The 19,320-nt window shown below is 36.5% G+C and overlaps 2 protein-coding genes across 2 annotated transcripts; both read left to right on the top strand.

The window, feature by feature from the left end:
- The first annotated feature begins 1,808 nt into the window (after positions 1-1,808).
- LOC106835721 (olfactory receptor 10K2) lies at positions 1,809-2,753 on the top strand. Its single transcript, XM_014848294.1, has one exon. The coding sequence runs from the start codon at positions 1,809-1,811 to the stop codon at positions 2,751-2,753; it is 945 nt and encodes a 314-aa protein (XP_014703780.1).
- A 15,619-nt stretch (positions 2,754-18,372) lies between these two features.
- Positions 18,373-19,320, top strand: OR10T2 (olfactory receptor family 10 subfamily T member 2). The gene has a single exon (XM_014848393.3). It carries the CDS (start codon positions 18,373-18,375, stop codon positions 19,318-19,320), a length of 948 nt encoding a protein of 315 aa, XP_014703879.3.

Below are 19,320 nucleotides of genomic sequence, written 5' to 3'. Positions count from 1 at the left end.
TTTTTTTTGTTGTTTTTAATATTAGTTAAGATAATGATTTTGAATGACATATTTTTTTAAATTGGGTAAACATGAGGTTACCTTATAATTTTCCTCTCATTTATTTACATTCAAGTATACTTTAGAGAACAGCAAATGTACTAAGAATTGGGAATAAACCCAGGTACATAGAATTCCAGTGACCAAATGCTTTCTTGAAGGCTATTTTCCTATTATAAACTGAAATTTCTGTTTTTGGTTTGAAAGGGTAAAAGGGTAAAGCTCAGTTCTATGATACAGAAATTCTTCTGTAATCTTGGATATTCTTGGTCTTGAGCAATCCTCATGCCCAGGATAAGATAACACTGAGGATTCTCTTACTCGGTGAATCCTAGGAAGGTTGTGGCAACACGAATAAGATATGTAACAACATGCCAAGTTAGCTTTCTTATTTATATGAAACTTATATTGAGAAGCTATTAGATATTTATATGGTTCTAGATGCTGAGAAGAATTCAAGTGAAAATACATATAATTCACATCTTCCCCTCAAGGGTACATAATCTAGTGGAAAAGAGAGATGAGAAAAAATCAATACAATGTTTAAAAATTACGTAAATGATACATCAAACTGCCAATAATATCTTATGTGAATTCTGAGGAAGAAAAAATTCCTTTTAAAGGGAGATATCAATGAAACTTCCAGAAAACGGTGGATTTGGATGAGGCTTCATCATAATGGTAAAATATTTGCAAATAAAAAATGGGTAAAAAAAACTAACATGAGCCAGGAATATAACCAAAGAAGGACACAACATATTTGCACAATAGTGATGCATCCCAGAAAGTTCTATAGATGATCACAGAAACATAGTTTGGTTTCCAAAACAAGACCTTGAAAACCATAAAGACTTGAACTTCATGCTATAGTCATGAGTAAAAGTTTTGAGAGGGGGAACAATATGATACAATTTATGATTCATAAGTTTGAAAGGAGAAAGAGGGATTGAAGGTATGTGAGACTGTTGATGGGAGAGATAGCCATAATGTGATTTTGGTAGGAGTCAAAAGAAATGATAAAAATAGCTAAGATTCCTGAAGAAAGAGCATAGTTCTCTCTTCAGGAGACAGGGCTCTGACCGAGATATAAATTAGAGGACATGAAGATGGATTCCGTGTTGGGTAACTATTTTCCAGCTTTGGGAAAAGAATAAAGATACAGAAGCAAGAGTCAGCATAATGAGAGTATAAGAAGGTGGAGCTGATAACTCATGCCAGGAAGTAAGGCAAACAGAGTTGGAGAGAATGCAGGTCTAGATTATAGGTAGATTAAAACTAAGGGTAGGAGTTTAGATGTAAGGAGAATGATAATGAAAAGCTGTCGATCACCATACATAATGTTATATGTAAATGTAGTGTATTCAGATGATTTGTTTCGAAGCTGCAGGAAAGGGGAAGAGTGTTCGGCAAGAAAGCCAAATGGACAAGAGTTGCAGGCTAAAGTGAGAGTGAGAGGCTGAGAATTTAAAATTCTCATCCTGGGAAGGGAGATGAAGGGAAAACTGAATCTGAGAAATGTCAAGAACATTTTGCCTACGAAGTTGGAATTACTGTGGAGACTCAAAGTTGGAGGTACACTTTACCTGACTTTAGATACTTTTTTACACCTTAAAAACACTGGAAGGAGAAGGAATAGTGAGTTTAGAACTCAAAATCTGAGAATTCATGCTCTGTGATGATCAGTTTCCTGTGAATTTACTAATTTTCAGGGATTTCTCTTGGCAATGTCTCCTCCTCTCTCTGAGATTGTCTCCTGATGTGTACCTTCCATGGAGCAGGTCAATGAGACCTTGGTGAGAGAGTTTGTCTTCCTCAGTTTCTCATCTCTGGCTGGGCTGCAGTGGCTGCTCTTCATTGTATTTCTGCTCCTCTACCTGTTCACTCTAGGCACCAATGCCATCATCATTTCCACCATTGTGCTGGTCAGAGCCCTTCATACCCCCATGTACTTCTTCCTTGCCGTCCTCTCCTGCTCTGAGACTTGCTACACCTTTGTAATTGTACCCAAGATGCTGACTGACCTATTGGCTCAAAAGAAGACAATCTCCTTTCTGGGTTGTGCCATCCAGATGTTTACCTTCCTCTTCCTTGGCTGCTCTCACTCCTTCCTGCTGGCAGCCATGGGTTATGATCGCTATGTGGCCATCTGTAACCCTCTGCGCTACACAGTGCTCATGGGACATGGGATGTGTGTAGGACTAGTGGCTGCTGCCTGTGCCTGTGGCTTTATTGTTGCGCAGATCATCACATCCCTGGTATTTTACCTGCCCTTCTACTCCTCCAACCAACTACAACACTTCTTCTGTGACATCTCTCCTGTCCTCAAGGTGGCGTCTCACCATACCCACTTTAGTCAGATTGTCATCTTCATACTTTGTGCATTGGTCCTGGTTATCCCCCTGTTATTGATCTTGGTATCCTACATTCACATCATCTCTGCCATACACCAGTTTCCTTCCACATTGGGCAGGCACAAAGCTTTCTCCACCTGTGCCTCTCACCTTATTGTTGTCACTGTTCATTATGGCTGTGCCTCCTTTATATACTTAAGGCCTAAGTCCAACTTCTCCTCAAGTCAGGATGCTCTCATATCAATATCCTATACTATCCTAACTCCATTGTTCAATCCAATGATTTACAGCTTGAGAAATAAAGAGTTCAAATCAGCTCTCCGTAGAGTTGTGGGAAGAACTATTTCTCTGCCACAACATTAATCTACATCCTACTCTTTCCAAGTAGTAAAGTACAATGCATATAGGGAAAAATTCCCAGAGCAGACAAGATTAAGCAATTGAGCATAGTGTTCAATAACAGAGATCATTTCTCATTCATTTCCAAATATAAAATTCAGAAAAACAGCTTCTTGCCATAAGCCCATAGAAGCTTTTCCAGTTGAGGGGAAAATAATGGATGTCTATTATAGAAAAACATATACATGCTCAGAATTCCAGGCCCTGGCAAATACTATTACCCAATCTTAGCCAGACTAGAAACCAACACTGCAAAATATTGCACAATCCTAACTCTCAGTTTTAAGGACCCAGGAAGTTCCCCTGTCTGTAGTTCTCCATTTCTGAATGTTTCCTGAATCTCAGTCTTTCAATATACTCAGATGATGATTTTTATTTATTTATTTATTTATTTATTTATTTTTGGGGTAAGGAAGATTGGCCCTGAGCTAACATCTGTTGTCATTCTTCTTCTTTTTGCTTGAGGAAGATTATTGCTGAGCTAATATCTTTGTCAGTCTTCCTCTATTTTGTATGCGTGCTGCCACAGCATGGCTTGATGAGCAGTGCATAGGTCTGCTCCTGGGATCTGAATCCATGAATCCCAGGCAGCCAAAGCAAAGCACACAAATTTAACCATTATACCATTGATCCAGCCCCTCAGATCACAATTTTTAAATGAGATAATATTTGTAAAGTGCCTGCTACAATGTTTGGTGCATAAGATATATCCAACTAATGTTCAAGCAAGAAAATTATAGAAAAGTTATCCATTTCTGCATTTCTAATGTGTTAAGGGGTGCTGACTATTTTCTAATTTTTATGCACTACACAAATCTAAATTTGGTCAGAATTCCTTGACAATATTCATAGGGGCACAGGTAAAGAGAAGACCTAAAATCACACAGAGTGGCCAAGAAAGGTAGGCTAAGCTTAAACCCATTTCATTAAACATTCACCAAATAGAAAACGCTGTGTAAAGAGCAAACTCTTTCTGTTCTCCGTGCAACTCAGGAGTCTGCATGTGTGCTTCAGGCTACAATTTGAATTAGACATTTTTAGTTCTCTCTTCTTTTTTCAGGAATGAGAACAAACAATGAGTTCCATGGAGAGAGCTGCCTTCTTGCTCTATATTTCTGTTCAAGAGTCATTTGTTATAAAAGTCTTCTGACTGAATTATTTATTTATTCATTTGGGAGTGAGGGGCAAGGAAGCTTTGCTCTGAGCTAACGTCTGTGCCAATCTTCTTGTTTTGTATATGGGATGCCACCACAGCATGGCTTGATGAATGCTGTGTAGGTCCACTCCCAGGATCTGAACCTCCAAACCCCAGACTGCTGAAGTGGAGCACGTGAACTTAACTACTACACCACTGGGCCAGCCCCAGACTGAATTATTTTGTTTCTAATTTTTTTCCACTAGTCTCCTCATCAATAACATATACCTTCCAGAGGTTGAAGCAAGAGAGAATGAACTGAGATGTTTCATTTGCAGGTCTGTTTTGTTGTGGAATGTAGAGCTTTTCTGCCAAGTATGTAAGTCAACTGTGTTTCTTCCAGTTCTTTGAAGCTTGAAAACTGATAAGGGCAGGGCATGAAGATCACAGAGACTGAAGCAAAATTAATTTCTTTAATCACCAAGTTCTGCTTTCCTTGTGCCAGTTGCTCAGCTCAGGCCTCCAGCCTATCAAGTTGTCTCATGAAAAGGAAATGAACTGATGACTCCTAATACAAATCAGTTTAATGTACTAATTGTTCAAATCTGCACCGTGTGCTACTGTTTAAAAATGTTACTTTATTTCCACTTTAGGGCAGCCCTGGGAAATATATATTATGATCCATATTTTATAGATGAAAAAACTGACACTCAGAGAATTAAAATATCTTGCCTACTAATGAGTAGAATTGATATTGAACCCACATCATGTTTCCTTTATTAATGCCCCTACAACGCTCTCACATGACCTCTTGCCAAGACTATGACTTTCTTAATTAATAAAGAGTAGAATGCATAAGTATTCATCTTTACCAGTAGAGGACTAAACCATGTGACATCTGTGGAAAAAATACATTCTTCGGCATAAGATGAATAGCCTTCATAACATACTGTGTAGCTAACCTCTATAGTAATATGATATGGTCTTAAGGGAAGGGAAATAAGAAAACCTCCTACTTTTTTGCTTTCTTCTTTTCCAAGACTTGTGGATACTATTATTTAGAGTTAGATACCAGAACACTGACAAGTGCGTAGAATTACTGTGTGTTAAAGGTCATGTATGTCAGAATGACTCTCCTTCTGGCATTCTATCCTTGCTCTTGGTTTTCCATGTGACCACAGAATTAATTTGATGTTGGGCCTGAACTCATGGGTTAGAACTGAACATCTTTCTTTCTTCCTCTTTTCTCACACACCACACATACACACACATACTCGTGCATGCCCACCCTTGGTTAATTTTAGCTCCACTCTTCAGTCGTATATAACTTGCAGGAAAAGCAGTAAGATATTTCGATTTGGGGTTGGCTTTGGTGAGAAAGCAAAGTCATTTAGGCCTTCAAAATAGGCTATGTATTCCAGCTGAGCTTACAGAGGAATCTGCACTTGAGTTTCAGATATAAATTTGACCAATAATAATAAATTGTCGTGTCTATTTCCCATTCATCTCCTACATGTCTTTTGAATACAGCATAGGAAAGGCTAAACCAAAGCAGAATTAGAGATTAGAGAATTACCATGACTTTGTACAATATAATAACACTAAATCCAAAGAGGATTTGTAGCCTAAAAGTCTGGCCTTCTAAGATACCCTTTAATGTTGAGGCGAGCAATCAAAGTTCAAGAAAATGTAACTTGAAGAATATCAACCTATGTTATCTACAAATAAAGTAGAGAAGAGTGAATTAGAGCTGAGAGACAACAATTAAATAACTACCACAGAGATATTCACACTGAGGAAGATGAGTAAGTTTGCTCTTAGCCACAAAGATTCTCCCACCTCAGGGATATATATTTCACATAAGTCACTGTAAGATTATAAAAAAAGAAAAATACAGACTTTTGAGGTCCTATTTATTAATTATAACAATCTTAACATTCACAAAGATGGAGAGTTGATTAGGTTGATTGAGTAAATACACTCAGACAAAAAAAATCAAAGCATTATTTTTTTCTAAATTAGCATCTTCCCTGATGATTTCAATGATATATTAATAGTTTCACACATTTGTAGATAACCAGCCATTTTAAAATAAAAGATTTAACTCTACCTGGGCTAACTTAGTTCTGGACATCTCTCCAGGACATCTTTCATTTGAAAAGACAATTCCTCAGAAAAACACCCATGCACATTGTTATATGTGCAGAACCATCCTCTTCCTGTTATCCTTGCAATTGAAATGTGACTGTGGCACAAGTGTACCTGTCTCAATAGGGCACTGAATCCAATGACCAGAAATACAGTCAGCATCTATGTAACAGGAAGAGAATAATCAGCTCGTGGCAAAATGGGGTTCCAGAAATCCCCATCACATAGGAAATCATCTCTAGCCCATTCTGCACTAACTGACTCAGCTTTCATGTGTTAGTTCAAATTCCCTCAATGCTCTATTAGGTGACTTCCTATATCATTTCCAAAAATACTTCTGTATTTCCTGAGAGGATTTTTCCAACCACTCCACTTTACTTTAAACTTTCCCTCATGGAAAACCTTTTGGAACCTGATTTTACTTTTTACTTCTCCACTCCTTACATCTCAGTCAAGAAAGTTGCTCATTTCCCTTGATGAATCTTTATTAGCAAGGTGGAGAGAACTTGTATCAAAACAAAAGGCAGTAATAATTCCCAGGGGATGTGATAGCACAACTACAGACCAGATGTTGTATCTGTGCTCAGCAAGAGAGCAACAGAGACATCATTGGTGGTGATCTTTGGTGCAACTGCTCAGAATGAATTTGTAGAAGGGATGAACTCTACAGAGTAGTGATCCAGCGGAGGAGAGAGAAGGGCTGGATGCCCTGTATGTGCCCACAGGGCTCTAAAAGTTTAAGAGTAAATGCCTGAATAGCCTACAAATGAGGATATTAAGAGGAAAGGAAAGGCTTAGGTCTAAGATATATGAGTTCCTTTGGGAGATCAACATAGCTGTGTGAAAGGTCAATGGAAGGTGGTCGAAAAATGGGAAACCTAAATTATTCCCTTCACAAAACATCTAGAAATACATTTAACAATTTCTTTGCAAGACCTATTAAAATGAAGCCATGAAGAAATTTTTCTAAGGAATACAGAATAAAATTTGAATAAATACAGAGACATACTTTACACAAGGAGAAAATGTCTCAATTTTGTAGAGAAATCAATTAGTCCTTATTTCCTCTTTAAATTCAGGTAAATTTCAATCAAATGTCTATTTTTGATACTGTGATAAATATCCCTGAATTTCAAATGAAGACTAATTATAGATGAATATCCAAGGACATTCTGAAGAGCAGTGACGAATTGACCCACCAGAAAGAAAAAAGCACTTAAAAAATTAAAGTTATTAAAATGATATATTATTAAAGCAAACTAGACCACAGGTTAGGGTACAGAATGGAAAATCCTAAAGTAATATTATTATGTAGCAAAATAATTAAGGAAGGATTATTTTTAAAGGAAGGGAGTTATGCATATTGTTTACTATTAAAAGGATGCTAATTCCATTTCATAATTTCTTCTAAAATAGAATTGATTTGATATCAAAATACTTTTTAAATTATAGTAAATTTAAAAGAAAATTTAAGGAAATACATCTAATCCTGGGGAGCTCTCTAAACATGAAAACAGAAGTAATAAGCATAAAGGAAGTTATTTGAAAGTATAAATGCTTTATATAATGATATCAATTAGTTAATCAAAATAAAGGACAAAATGAGCAAAAATATTTAAACACTTGTAAAAGATGAATAATTATTTCTTTTGTGTAAAGAAATTTAAATAGAATAAAAGTAAAGCGAAAATTTAAAAAGTAGAAAATATGAATGAAGAAGCAGTTCAAAAAAGAAAACATAACCAATATATCAAAAAAAAGTTTAAATGTTCAATTGTATAAGCAATTGAATTAATGCAATTTAAAATAAGAAATTATTATCACTCTGAATCATTCAGTATTTTTTAATTAATGATTTTGTTGTTCTAGGAATAGCAAATGAGGTTTTCTCTTACACATCCTTTCAATGTGGACATTGGTCTATGCTTTCTAAAAGTCAATTTACAATACGTATCAAAAACTTAAAAATGTGGGTAGGCCCAGAAATACCACTTCTTAAATTTTCCACAGGCAGTGGTGAACATGGATTCAGAGCTATATCACAAGGTGTTTTTGTTTAAGTCACAGTGGAGTAAAAAATAAAAAACCCTCTGAAGTGCAATAATTGTAATACCACACAATAATTTATAATATTACTGTAGATCTATATTTATTGATATGAAAATATATTCTCTATGTATTCTGAGTGAAAAGATGGAGTATAAAATGGTGCATATAATATGATCTCATTTTCTAAAAATATTATATGTGTTTATTGGGGGTCCCCAAGAGGGCTTACGAGACTCGGCAGATAGTTGTGCTCACAGCTAAGATTACAAGAGTTTCATAAGAATACACACACAGCTAAATCATAAGACACAGGAGGTGTCTGGAGGAATCCATGTGCAGACTTCCTTATGCTGTCCTTCTCCCGTGAAGATCATGCAGACTGCATCTTCTTCCAGCAACGAAAAGGCACCAATATCTGTGATATGTCTATGCCCAGGGAAACACACTAGAGACTCAATGTCCAAGAATTTTACTGGGCATCAGTTACATTGGCACCCTCTGCTTAGTATGTATCAAAATTCCACATTCTTTGTACAAATAGATCAGGTAGAGTGAGCTACCTTTATCAATTAGAGAAAGTTTTGCGTAAGTATAAGGAGCAATTTGCCAGCCAACTTCCCAGAGTCCATCCAAGGGCCAAACTTGCAGGAAGGGTTCCTAAGGATAACGGTTCAGATCTGCTATGTTAACTTTTTTCTGCATAGTATGCATTTGGAAAAGTCAAGGAGCTATGTGGCAAAACATTAATAGAGGTGATATCTTTGTAGTGAGAGTATAGATGAATTTTATTGTCTTCTTATAATATTATGTTTGTCTTTTTAACAGGTTTTACTTTCATAGTCCACAATGGGGAGGCTACACCACAATGGTAAAATGAATGGATTCTAGAGTACATTACCAGCTGGGCCACCATGATGTTTTTCTTGATTACGCAGTCCGAAGTGCCTGGTGTTGGTTATGGACATTTTATTATGAGATACTTAACTTGGCACTGAATGAGAACTGAATAACCCTCCCACATGAGTTTACTGATACAGGAGACTTCATCTTCAGTCTTCGTTTTTTAAATATGTAAATTATTTTAGTCTCCCACACACAATAACATCATATGCAAATAATGGACAATTTGATTCTTCTTTCCCACTATTTATTCTTTTATTTCTTTTTATCATCTTCTTATACTTTCAGGGGCCTCAAGTAAAATATTGAATAGAAGTGATATTAACAGGCTGTTGGTATTTACCTCAAAGGGGAAACTTCCACTATTTTGCTATTAGATTTGAACCTGCTCTAGCTTCTTTGTAGATAAACTTCACTAGACTAAGAAACTGCTTTCTATTTCTAATTTGATAAAAGTTTTTGTTATGAATGATCATACGATTGTCCTTCTTTAATCAGTTAAAGTGGGGAATTACAGTAACTTTTTTTTTAATGTCAAAAAGACAGAATCCCTTACATTTTGGGGATTAAACTAAATTTAGGTCATTTTGTGTTATCTTTTTAAAGTATGTGCTAATATGTGAGTGTGTGTATACATTGGTGTGAAATTTTCATTCCCCTTACGATTCTCATTGAGTTTTCATATCAAGATTATCTGACCTCATAAAATGACTTGAGAATTTTTCTCTCTTTATGTTCTCTGAAGAATTTGTGAATCATGAAATTATGTAACTGTTTTTTTTCTGAGCAAGATTAGCCCTGAGCTAACATCCATTGCCAATCCTCCTCCCCCTGCTGAGGATTGGCTCCATGCTAACATCCGTCCCATCCCCCTCCATTCCATACATGGGACGCCTGCCACAGCACAGCTCCACGAGTTGTGCATAGGTCTGCACCAGGACTGAACAGGCAAACCCAGGCCGCCCAAGCAGAGCACGTGAACCCAACCACTACGCCCCAGGGCCACCCAAAATTATATGATTTTTGTTGAAGCCATCTGGGCCTGGATATTTCTCTAATGAGTGGGTTATAAATTATTAAATTCTTTAATGTTTATATAAATGCTCAACTTCTTCCAGAATGAGTCATATTAAGATTTATTTTACGAGGAATTGATTTTCCTCTAAATTCTACATATCTATGGATAATGTTCTTCTCAGTATTCTCTTATTAACATTGTAAGTCCTTCTTCCTTTCTAATGTAGATATTTATGGCTATAGATTTCCTTCTAAGCTCTAATATAGCTGAATCTCACAACTTTTCTTGTGCAATAATTTGAAATATTTTCCCTCTAAAATTAGGCTTCTTCTTAAACTACGGGTTGCTTAGAAGTTCCAAACATAGGGGGAGAGGGTTTCTAGTTATATTTTCCATTCATTTATCTATTCAACAGATATTTATTGATTGTTATATGTCATGCATCCTTGTAATACTTGACATGGATCAGTGAGCAAAATGAATAAACATCTTTGCCCTTGTGGAGGTTTTATTTTTTCTGTTATGTATATGCAGACTGTAGGCTAAAAGCATGCTTTGTGTGATTTTAATCCTTTGATGTCAGTTGAAATTTACTTTGTGTCCAGTATATAGCAAATGTTCCATGTGCCTCTGCAGTAGTTAGATGCAGCATTTTGCAGTGTTTCCTAAATAAAATCTTTAGGATTGTTTATCTATATCTTCACTAATCTGTAGTATTTTTTATATCAATTACTGAGAGAGATATGTTAAACTTCCCACAATGATTGCAGATTTTTAAATGTCTTTGCTTACCTCTGTTAATATTTATATACCGATGTTATATAAATATTATATATATTTGAATTATGGTGACTTCCTAATGAATTAACACTTATACATTATAAATCAATCTCCTTTATCACTCGTAATTTTTTTTTGCTATAGAGCCTAATATGTCACATTTTAATAAAGCTACACTATATTTCTCTGTTTGATTTTTGTAAGTCTTGAGTATATGTTTTTATTTTTGCATCTTATTAGTTGGCCTTTCCCAGATTATTCTCCAGTAGCAAACAATTCTAAGATCTATGTGGCTTACAACAACAAAGGTTTATTTCTTGAGCATGTGTTTTGGATATCAGATGGCTGCACCTCTGCATTATGGCTCTGCTTCTTTTTTATGATCCAGAAGGAAGAAACAGCCCTTGTTTGTAGCAACTTGTTCTCATTGTAGAGAGAGAAAAGAGCGGATAAATCCATTCCATAGCTCTTAAATCTTCTGTTAAAATGTGGTCCATATCAACTTTTATGTTTCCTGAGGAAAGCAAATCTCATGGCCAAGCTTGATGTCAATGAGGCAATTAAATATAATTTCCCCACAGTGAAGCACTGGCGATCAAATGGTTATGCATGGAGATATTAATGCTGTTACATAAAGAGCAACAAATAATAATTTTCCACACTATCTCTAATCAAGAGATTGACCTGAAAATTTTCTTTTATTGTACTATCCTTGTCAAGTTTTGGAGTTAATATTGTCCTGATGTTCAATATATGCATATTCACTCCAGATCCACTATCTTCCATTCTTTACCCTGCTTTCTCCCTGAGGAGGCTGACCTGTATGAATTATAGTGATAGGATGTAATTAAAGAGGACATAAAAACTAGGATGCTGCTAACCCCAGCTTAATCCATTGTATATAGGATTCTCCTATACCTTGAATTGCCTCAATTTCAATGTGCCATTTATTTTCTATTAGGACCTTGGTTGATACAGTGTCTGGGAACAGAGATGACTTCAGAAAAAAAAGTCCTCAAAATGGGAATCTAGGATTGGATGTCTCGTATATCTAAGAGTACACGAATAATCTCCTTGCTGGGGTGAAAAGAGATGAGCTCATCCTGGGATTTGATGCCATTTCAATTACCCAGACAAGCACCAGTAGTAGCATGGGATGAATTATAGAGAAAAGGCAAGATGTTGGGCAGTCATGTAATTTTCACTTAGATGGTATGGCAATAAGAGTGATTACAGAGAATTTTTCAGCTCCGGGATATTTTACAATTGTAGAGCATGAACATAGACAAAAATGAAGTTACAAGCAATGAATAAACAATTTAAAAGATATGTGGAAAATCAGAATGTCCTCATTGGAGAATTTGAATGGGTCCACACAATCTGTGGTCTTAGGGCAACTATGGCTGAGCATGAAGTTCACAGCCTAAATACAAATCTAGGTTTTAAGACCTTGAGACAAGTGATGGATACATTTCAGCAGATCTGAGTGAGGCTGAGACTTTGATTCTCTAGTTCCTTTGAACCACCTTTGTCTGTTGAGGAAGATACCACTCCCACCCCCACACATACACAACTGAAGGAATCAACCGTTCTCTGCATGAAAGACTCAGTGGTTGCACCTGGGGTCATTGCCCCACCACCTCACTTTGTTTCTAGGCCCATAACAGGAACTAGATCACGATGTAAACCAGAGAGAGAGGTACAAGGTCCGTTCTCAGATAGTTTAAACACCAAAAAACCTAAAAGGCCTGCCAATTTGTATCTGTGGGAGATAGGGGTCATAGGTAGGAGAAAATTATAAAGATCTTAGACCAATGGGGAAGAAACCAAAATCTCAATCCTATCAAATTCATTGACATAGGAGCAATTGCCTGAAATTCAGAATTTAATATGTTGGCTCATGCATCCAGAAATGGCATTAACAGTCTGCTAGAATGACTAATTGAAGCCTTAACTAAACATTGACTTATGGCTAATAAATTGGAAATTATGTATGATAAGGGAATTAACGCAAAAGCTCTGGGAAATAAATGTGTGATATTCATGTGAAGGAATAGACAAGGCAGGGTAAGCAGGTTTAGCATTGGCCAGTTTCAATTATTTCAATGGGTTTCTAGGTGTAGGGGCTGTCCCCAGTTGTCTGATGCCTGGTCATGGGGTAATTAGGACAAGGGAATAGTGTAAGAGCTTGAAAAAGCAGAATTTTGGGAGTATGGGCTCTGGATTTGTTAATTTGCATATGAAAGATATGCGCTAAGAAAAGTCGTTTGTTATCTCCAATAATTGAAACCCTCTAATCCTAGAGATTCAGTCCCTCCCTGATCTCCAAGGCCCAGATGCCAAAATATCAGATACAGAAACTAGAAAATATTGTGGTGGCTATTTTGGGTCTTTGTCTTTCCATATAAACTTTACATTTTTTTTGATACCCACAAAATAGCTTGCCGATTTTGATTGGGTTTGCATTCAAGCTATAGATCAAGTCGGGAAGAAATGATATATCAACAATATTGAGTCTTCCTATCTGTGAACATGGAATATTCCTCCATTTATTGAAATCTTCTATTTCTTTCATTAATATTTTATAATTTTATAAAATGGACTTTTGTACATCAACTCTATATCTTGTAACCTTGCTGGAATCACTTACTAGTTCCAGGAGTTTTTTTAATCTATTCTTCAGGATTTTCTACATGGGCAACTTTCCCATCACTCCTCCTAACAGTCAGCTAAGGAATGACCTTGGTTCTGCCTCATCCTTATCTTAGGTGTCATCCTTCAGAATTCCAGCTTTAAAGTACATCTACTTTCTGGCTCCTATTTTTGACAACCTGGACTTTCATTTCTGTCTACCTCATCCTATGATTCTCTCAAATCAACAGATAGGGTTTGTAATTCCACCTAGGTAAGTAAACATCCTTAGTGTAGATACAATTTCCAGTACTGCACTCATCTCTCTGGATTCTTGCTTTTTCTCAGATTTTGACCTGGAAATTCCTACTGTACTTTCAGCTCATAAGTATATTTATGGAGATTTTAAAAATATTTCGCCAACAAATTTAGTTGTTTTCAGAAAGATGGTTTGCTCAAATAATCAGACTAGCTGCTACCAGAAATAGGAGTTCTCAGCCTTCCTATTACTCTTTTTCCTTTGAAAGTCCTAGACACAAAAAGACTCAGTAGTTTCTACTTAGCTTTCTTATTCCCAATGTTTTTGTTCATTAAGTCATTGACTGAATCTCAGTCCTGGTTGTGTTCAAGATGACCTTCACCGTGTGCAGGGTGTTTATATTTCTAGCTATCCTGTTGTTTATTGGCACGTGCTTCCTTGTTCCTCTTATTACACATAGTTATGCTTATGTCTGTCTTCTCTATTAGATTAGATGGATTCATGTCATTTATTTATCTTCATATCACTGCAATCCCTAATGCAGTGTTTTCCAGATCATAGTACGCAATGAATGGTTGATGAATAAAAGTCATTACCTTAAAAAATTCCCTGAAGTTAATTAAGAAATCCAGTTGTTTGACTTTTTATTCAGGCTTTGGGTATAGAAGCAGGACAGAGATTACTTATGGAATCTTCCAAAGTGCCAAGCATGCCTGCATTTATCAACCCCTGCCTCCATCTCTTACGCTTTATCAAATCAGTCTTCATGTAAATCTCTAGGTTGAAGAATTTGTTTTCTCTTGGCATCTCAGTGTTTTGTTACCTTTTAGCATGAAAGTAACTAAACTTCTCTATGCTGAAAGAATACTTATTTACATTTTTAGTGCTTTAAGGAGATGGAAAGTTTCTTTTGCAATCTGAATCATTCTCTTCCAGTATTAAATAAGATGTCCTTGTCCCAGTTTAGTCATTCATTTTCCCTCTTGCTTTAGCTCTCATTGAGTCTCAGAGGGCCCTAGTCCCTAGAATCCCAGAAGGCTATACATACTTCAACATAATTATAGAATCTGAATTGACATATGAATACAGACTGGGCTATTTTCAGCCTCTTATTTAAGAATTAAAAAGGTTCGGGCATCTAAGTGCCCAAATAAACCTGCTATGAAATGTTTCAGTAATTTTTTTTCCAATCATTTGTAATCTTTCAGGACAGATGCCATTGCTTTTACAAGTGACCTTCTACTGCTGCCTCTTTCAGCATTCCAAAGACCTACAAGACTGTGAGTCATTAAACTCAGTCATATGTCAACTTCCATGATCATTTGAATATACATAGGTAAGTGTATTTTCTTTGTCGGTTACTATCCGAACAAGGAAACATTTTCCATCAAAAATTTCAAATTTGAATGCATTTGCATAATAGTTTGTATTATTATGAAAAAGATTATGCACCAAAGTAAAACTTTATTTGCTTTTATCTTAAAATGGAAGAAGCTTCCACTTTGATGGAGCATGCACACATATACAAATGGAAACACATATACACAAATACCACAGCATACATGAAATCAAAATGCTGAGAAATCAAGTGATAGAAGTAACTTAGGTGGCAGGAAAGCTCATCAGCATAGATTTCTCTTTTTTTACAAAAAGATGATTTTGAGAATAACAAGGAATTTAGGAATGATATTGATTGTAGTAGAAGAGCAGAGAACACATTCTAGAAAAAAAATCTTAGTATATGAGAAAACTCAGAAACAAAATGAAAATTAAATCATACCATCATTTACTAAGTTTTTGTTTAGAGTCTATCATGTGCCCTCTTCTGTGGTGGGGCCTGCAAATCATTCAGAGTACATTGCTATGGCCCCTGCCCCAAAGATAATTTATGGAGGAATATTATATGTATTTATATGTATATGCAAATTAATTATAAATACAAGATAGTGTCTAAGCTATTCATCATACAAGTATGATTTTAATATCTCTGAGTGTTATGAAGAGAAAGAACATCTGTTTAGACTCTAGTAGTCAGGGAAGGTTTATTGAAGAACATAGGACACGAAGGGGATTTGGGTACAGAAAACAACAGGCTATACAAGTGTATGAAATAGCATAAGAAAAGGTATAAAAGCACTACTATGGTTGTGGTCAAGAATAGAGGCTTTCTTAGAAGGAAATTTGTGCTTGAATCACAGAAAAAGAAGTTGATGACTTAGGGAGCTGTGGAAGCAGTTTGATTCACAAAACTGATGAAAATGAAGCAACAGCCTCCCGACCTTCCCCATCTCTGCATGTGTTTACCATACCCTTGACTCCCTGTTCTTCTATTCCTTTTCTTCTTTTTTTCTCACCTCCTAATTGAAGGCTTAGAGATAATAAATCTTATATTAAAAAATTTCATAATCCAAGAAAATTGAAAAATTAAAATTGGATTATGCCAGGAAAGTCAGAAATGGTAAAATAAGTTTTACTTGAACAAGCAGCATGGAATCATTCTTTAGTCCCTTGGAAAAAGTATGTGGGACTCATACTCTTCTGACAAAGTAAAGAATGGATGGCATAAAATGTGGTAGGTAGAAAGTGGATTAGAAGTTAAAATACTTAAATTCTGATACTGACTCTACTACTTGAGCATATTATTTAGTTTTTTTAGATCCTATTCAGGTCAAAAACTTTGAGTTCATGGTAAACTAGAAACTATGCTACATGCTAGAGTTTCAACTATTATTAAAAAACATTGCCCCTGTCCATAAGAAGCTATAGTATATAGAGGGAGCCAAACATATAAGGAGATGAATCCAATTCAAGATGTTAAGTGCAAAGATGAGGATGTTCCCAGGTTGCTTTGCTCAGGAGATGGCGTGTAGTACACTCACCTTACCTATGACTTGGAGACAAATATACTTGTGCTGTCTACCAGGTTGTGAGGCTCAAAGTAAGGTAGCTTATATGAAAGCATCTTGTTTTCTGAAAAGTATGATACAAAGGAAAAAGGTTATTATAGGAGGTGTGTGGAGGTGTGTGTGTGTGGAACTCTCTAAGCAAAGAACCATGGCAGAGATGATGAACTGTGAACATACAAGTGTGTTATGTCAAGCAACTCCTTATATTTTGCAGCCATTAAAGTAGCCAACGAGTTGGGAGATGTTGTGTGGTACAGGTAGTATGCCTGATTTCTCCTGAGTTTCTGAACCTGATTCTGAAAGCAAAAATGATTAGGGCTCTGGATGTTATTATTCTCTTTTTCCCTGAGGAAAAGTCACCCTGAGCTAACAGCTGGCACCAATCTTCCTCTGTTTGCTTGAAGGAGAGCTGCCCTGAGCTAACATCTGTTGCCAATCTTCCTCTGCTTTGTGTTATGAAATAGGCGCTATTTGTATTTTGTTAACACTTATAGCATAAAACAGCCTAGGCATGATAGCACGTTTTCTCTAAATAAAAGCAGACATTATGAAATGAGGCTATATAAAATAAAGGGAAGGAAATGTTTGAAGTTAGTTCTTGATAAATTTTGTTTTCCAGAGGCACTTACTACTGCTTCCTCTCATGTTTTTACTGAGCTATGCACTGGTAGAAAAATTTTCAAGGGTGTGATGTGGAGACAGCATTGGAGAGACGGTCCTTTTCCTGAGGCAAACCAGGACCCATGCTGTTGCCGTTCTGTCTCTAAGAACCAAAGTGCCATAGATAGCCCCATTCACAAATGAATAATGGAAATGAGTTTACTAATCACAGCATGGGAAGTCTCCCTTTTCCCTCAAATCACCACTCCCATCCCAAATCCTCTCAGATGCCTTCTGACGTAGATCAAATGATGTGTTGGATTCTCTGACTGTTCTCAGTCAGAGAACGATTGAACTGTTGTTGAACTCAAAAATAAACAATCATAAGTTTGCTGTCATTATTGTACTTACCTGCTGATTATATTTGGTCACTGATATGAGCTTTCTTTACTTGCTACCATTCCGGCAGGCCATCCACTGTGACTGCCAGTGATCAGAGCACAGTATATCATGCTACCAATAATCATCTGCACAACCACATGTTATAAATGGCATGCATAATTTAGATGCATGGATATTACAAAAGTAACTTGTTTTTTATTTAGCAAAAAATAATAACATTTTTGGAAGCAGCAGATTGTTCTTGTTTATGTTTATGTAGCCAAAAATAGATGGAAATATTATGGACTGGATAAAAGTGAAGTATACTTAGCATCATCAAATTAAAATATGCTTATTGTTAAACACTTGGAAAATATAAAAATATATCAGAAAGTAAATCAAAATCACCTCTAATCTTATTATAAATATAGCTTTGTGTTTGCATTTTCGCTTATTATATTAGCAGAATTTTCTCATGTCCTTATATAGTCTTTGGAAATATCAAATGGTTGCTTCTTTTAATATTTGTGTATGTCTATAATATAGTTAGTCATTCTCTCATTATTGGAGATTAATAATTTCTTATAAAAATCATCAAAGGGAATATCTATATCTAGATATATTGAGAAAGAGAGACAGAGACGGAGAGCGATCTATCAATATCCCCAGTCTAAAAATAAGATACTTAAAGTGAAGGCATTGGGAAAATGTTCTTATTACAATGATAATTATGACTTTGTCTCTCCTAAACTCATTCACAGAAAGAAGTTATTCAGATGAAAGGTTTCAATAGAACCACTGTGGTTTCACAGTTCATCCTGGTGGGCTTCTCTAGCCTGGGGGAGCTCCAACTGTTGCTTTTTGTCATCTTCCTTCTCCTGTACTTGACAATCCTGGTGGCCAATGCGACCATCATGACTGTTATCTGCCTCAGCAGAACTCTACACACTCCCATGTATGGTTTCCTATTCATTCTTTCCTTTTCTGAATCCAGCTACACTTTTGTCATTATCCCTCAGCTGCTGGTCCACCTGCTCTCAGCCACCAAGACTATCTCCTTCACGGCCTGTGCCACCCAGCTCTTCTTCTTCCTTGGTTTTGCCTGTACCAACTGCTTTCTCATTGCTGTGATGGGATATGATCGCTATGTGGCAATTTGCCATCCCCTGAGGTACACACTCATCATGAACAAAAGGCTAGGATTAGGGTTAGTTTCTCTGTCGGGAGTCACTGGTTTTTTTATTGCTTTGGTGGCCACCAACCTCATCTGTGACATGCCTTTTTGTGGCCCCAATATGGTCAACCACTATTTCTGTGACATGGCACCTGTTATTAAGTTGGCCTGCACAGACACTCATGTAAAAGAACTGGCTTTATTCAGCCTCAGCATCCTGGTGATCATGATGCCTTTTCTGTTAATTCTCATATCCTATGGCTTCATTGTTAACACCATCCTGAAGATCCCCTCCACTGAGGGCAAAAGGAAGTCTTTTGCCACCTGTGCCTCACACCTCACCGTGGTCTTTGTCCACTATGGCTGTGCCTCCATCATCTACCTTCGGCCCAAACCCAAGTCTGCCTCAGACAAGGATCAGTTAGTGGCGGTGACCTACACTGTGGTTACCCCCCTGCTTAATCCTCTTGTCTACAGTCTGAGGAACCAGGAGGTGAAGACTGCACTGAAAAGAGTTGTGGGAGTGCCTGTGGTAACCAAGTTGATCTAA

The sequence above is a fragment of the Equus asinus genome, chromosome 25 (genome assembly GCF_041296235.1).
Source record: "Equus asinus isolate D_3611 breed Donkey chromosome 25, EquAss-T2T_v2, whole genome shotgun sequence".
NCBI classification, from domain to species: Eukaryota; Metazoa; Chordata; class Mammalia; order Perissodactyla; family Equidae; genus Equus; species Equus asinus.
The sequence above is the reverse complement of the archived record's forward strand: the minus strand, read 5'-3'. Positions and strand labels throughout refer to the sequence as shown.

Excerpts from the sequence above, each read along its gene's own strand:
- OR10T2 (XM_014848393.3), top strand. The coding sequence starts at position 18,373 with ATGAAAGGTTTCAATAGAACCACTGTGGTTTCACAGTTCATCCTGGTG.
- LOC106835721 (XM_014848294.1), top strand. The coding sequence starts at position 1,809 with ATGGAGCAGGTCAATGAGACCTTGGTGAGAGAGTTTGTCTTCCTCAGT.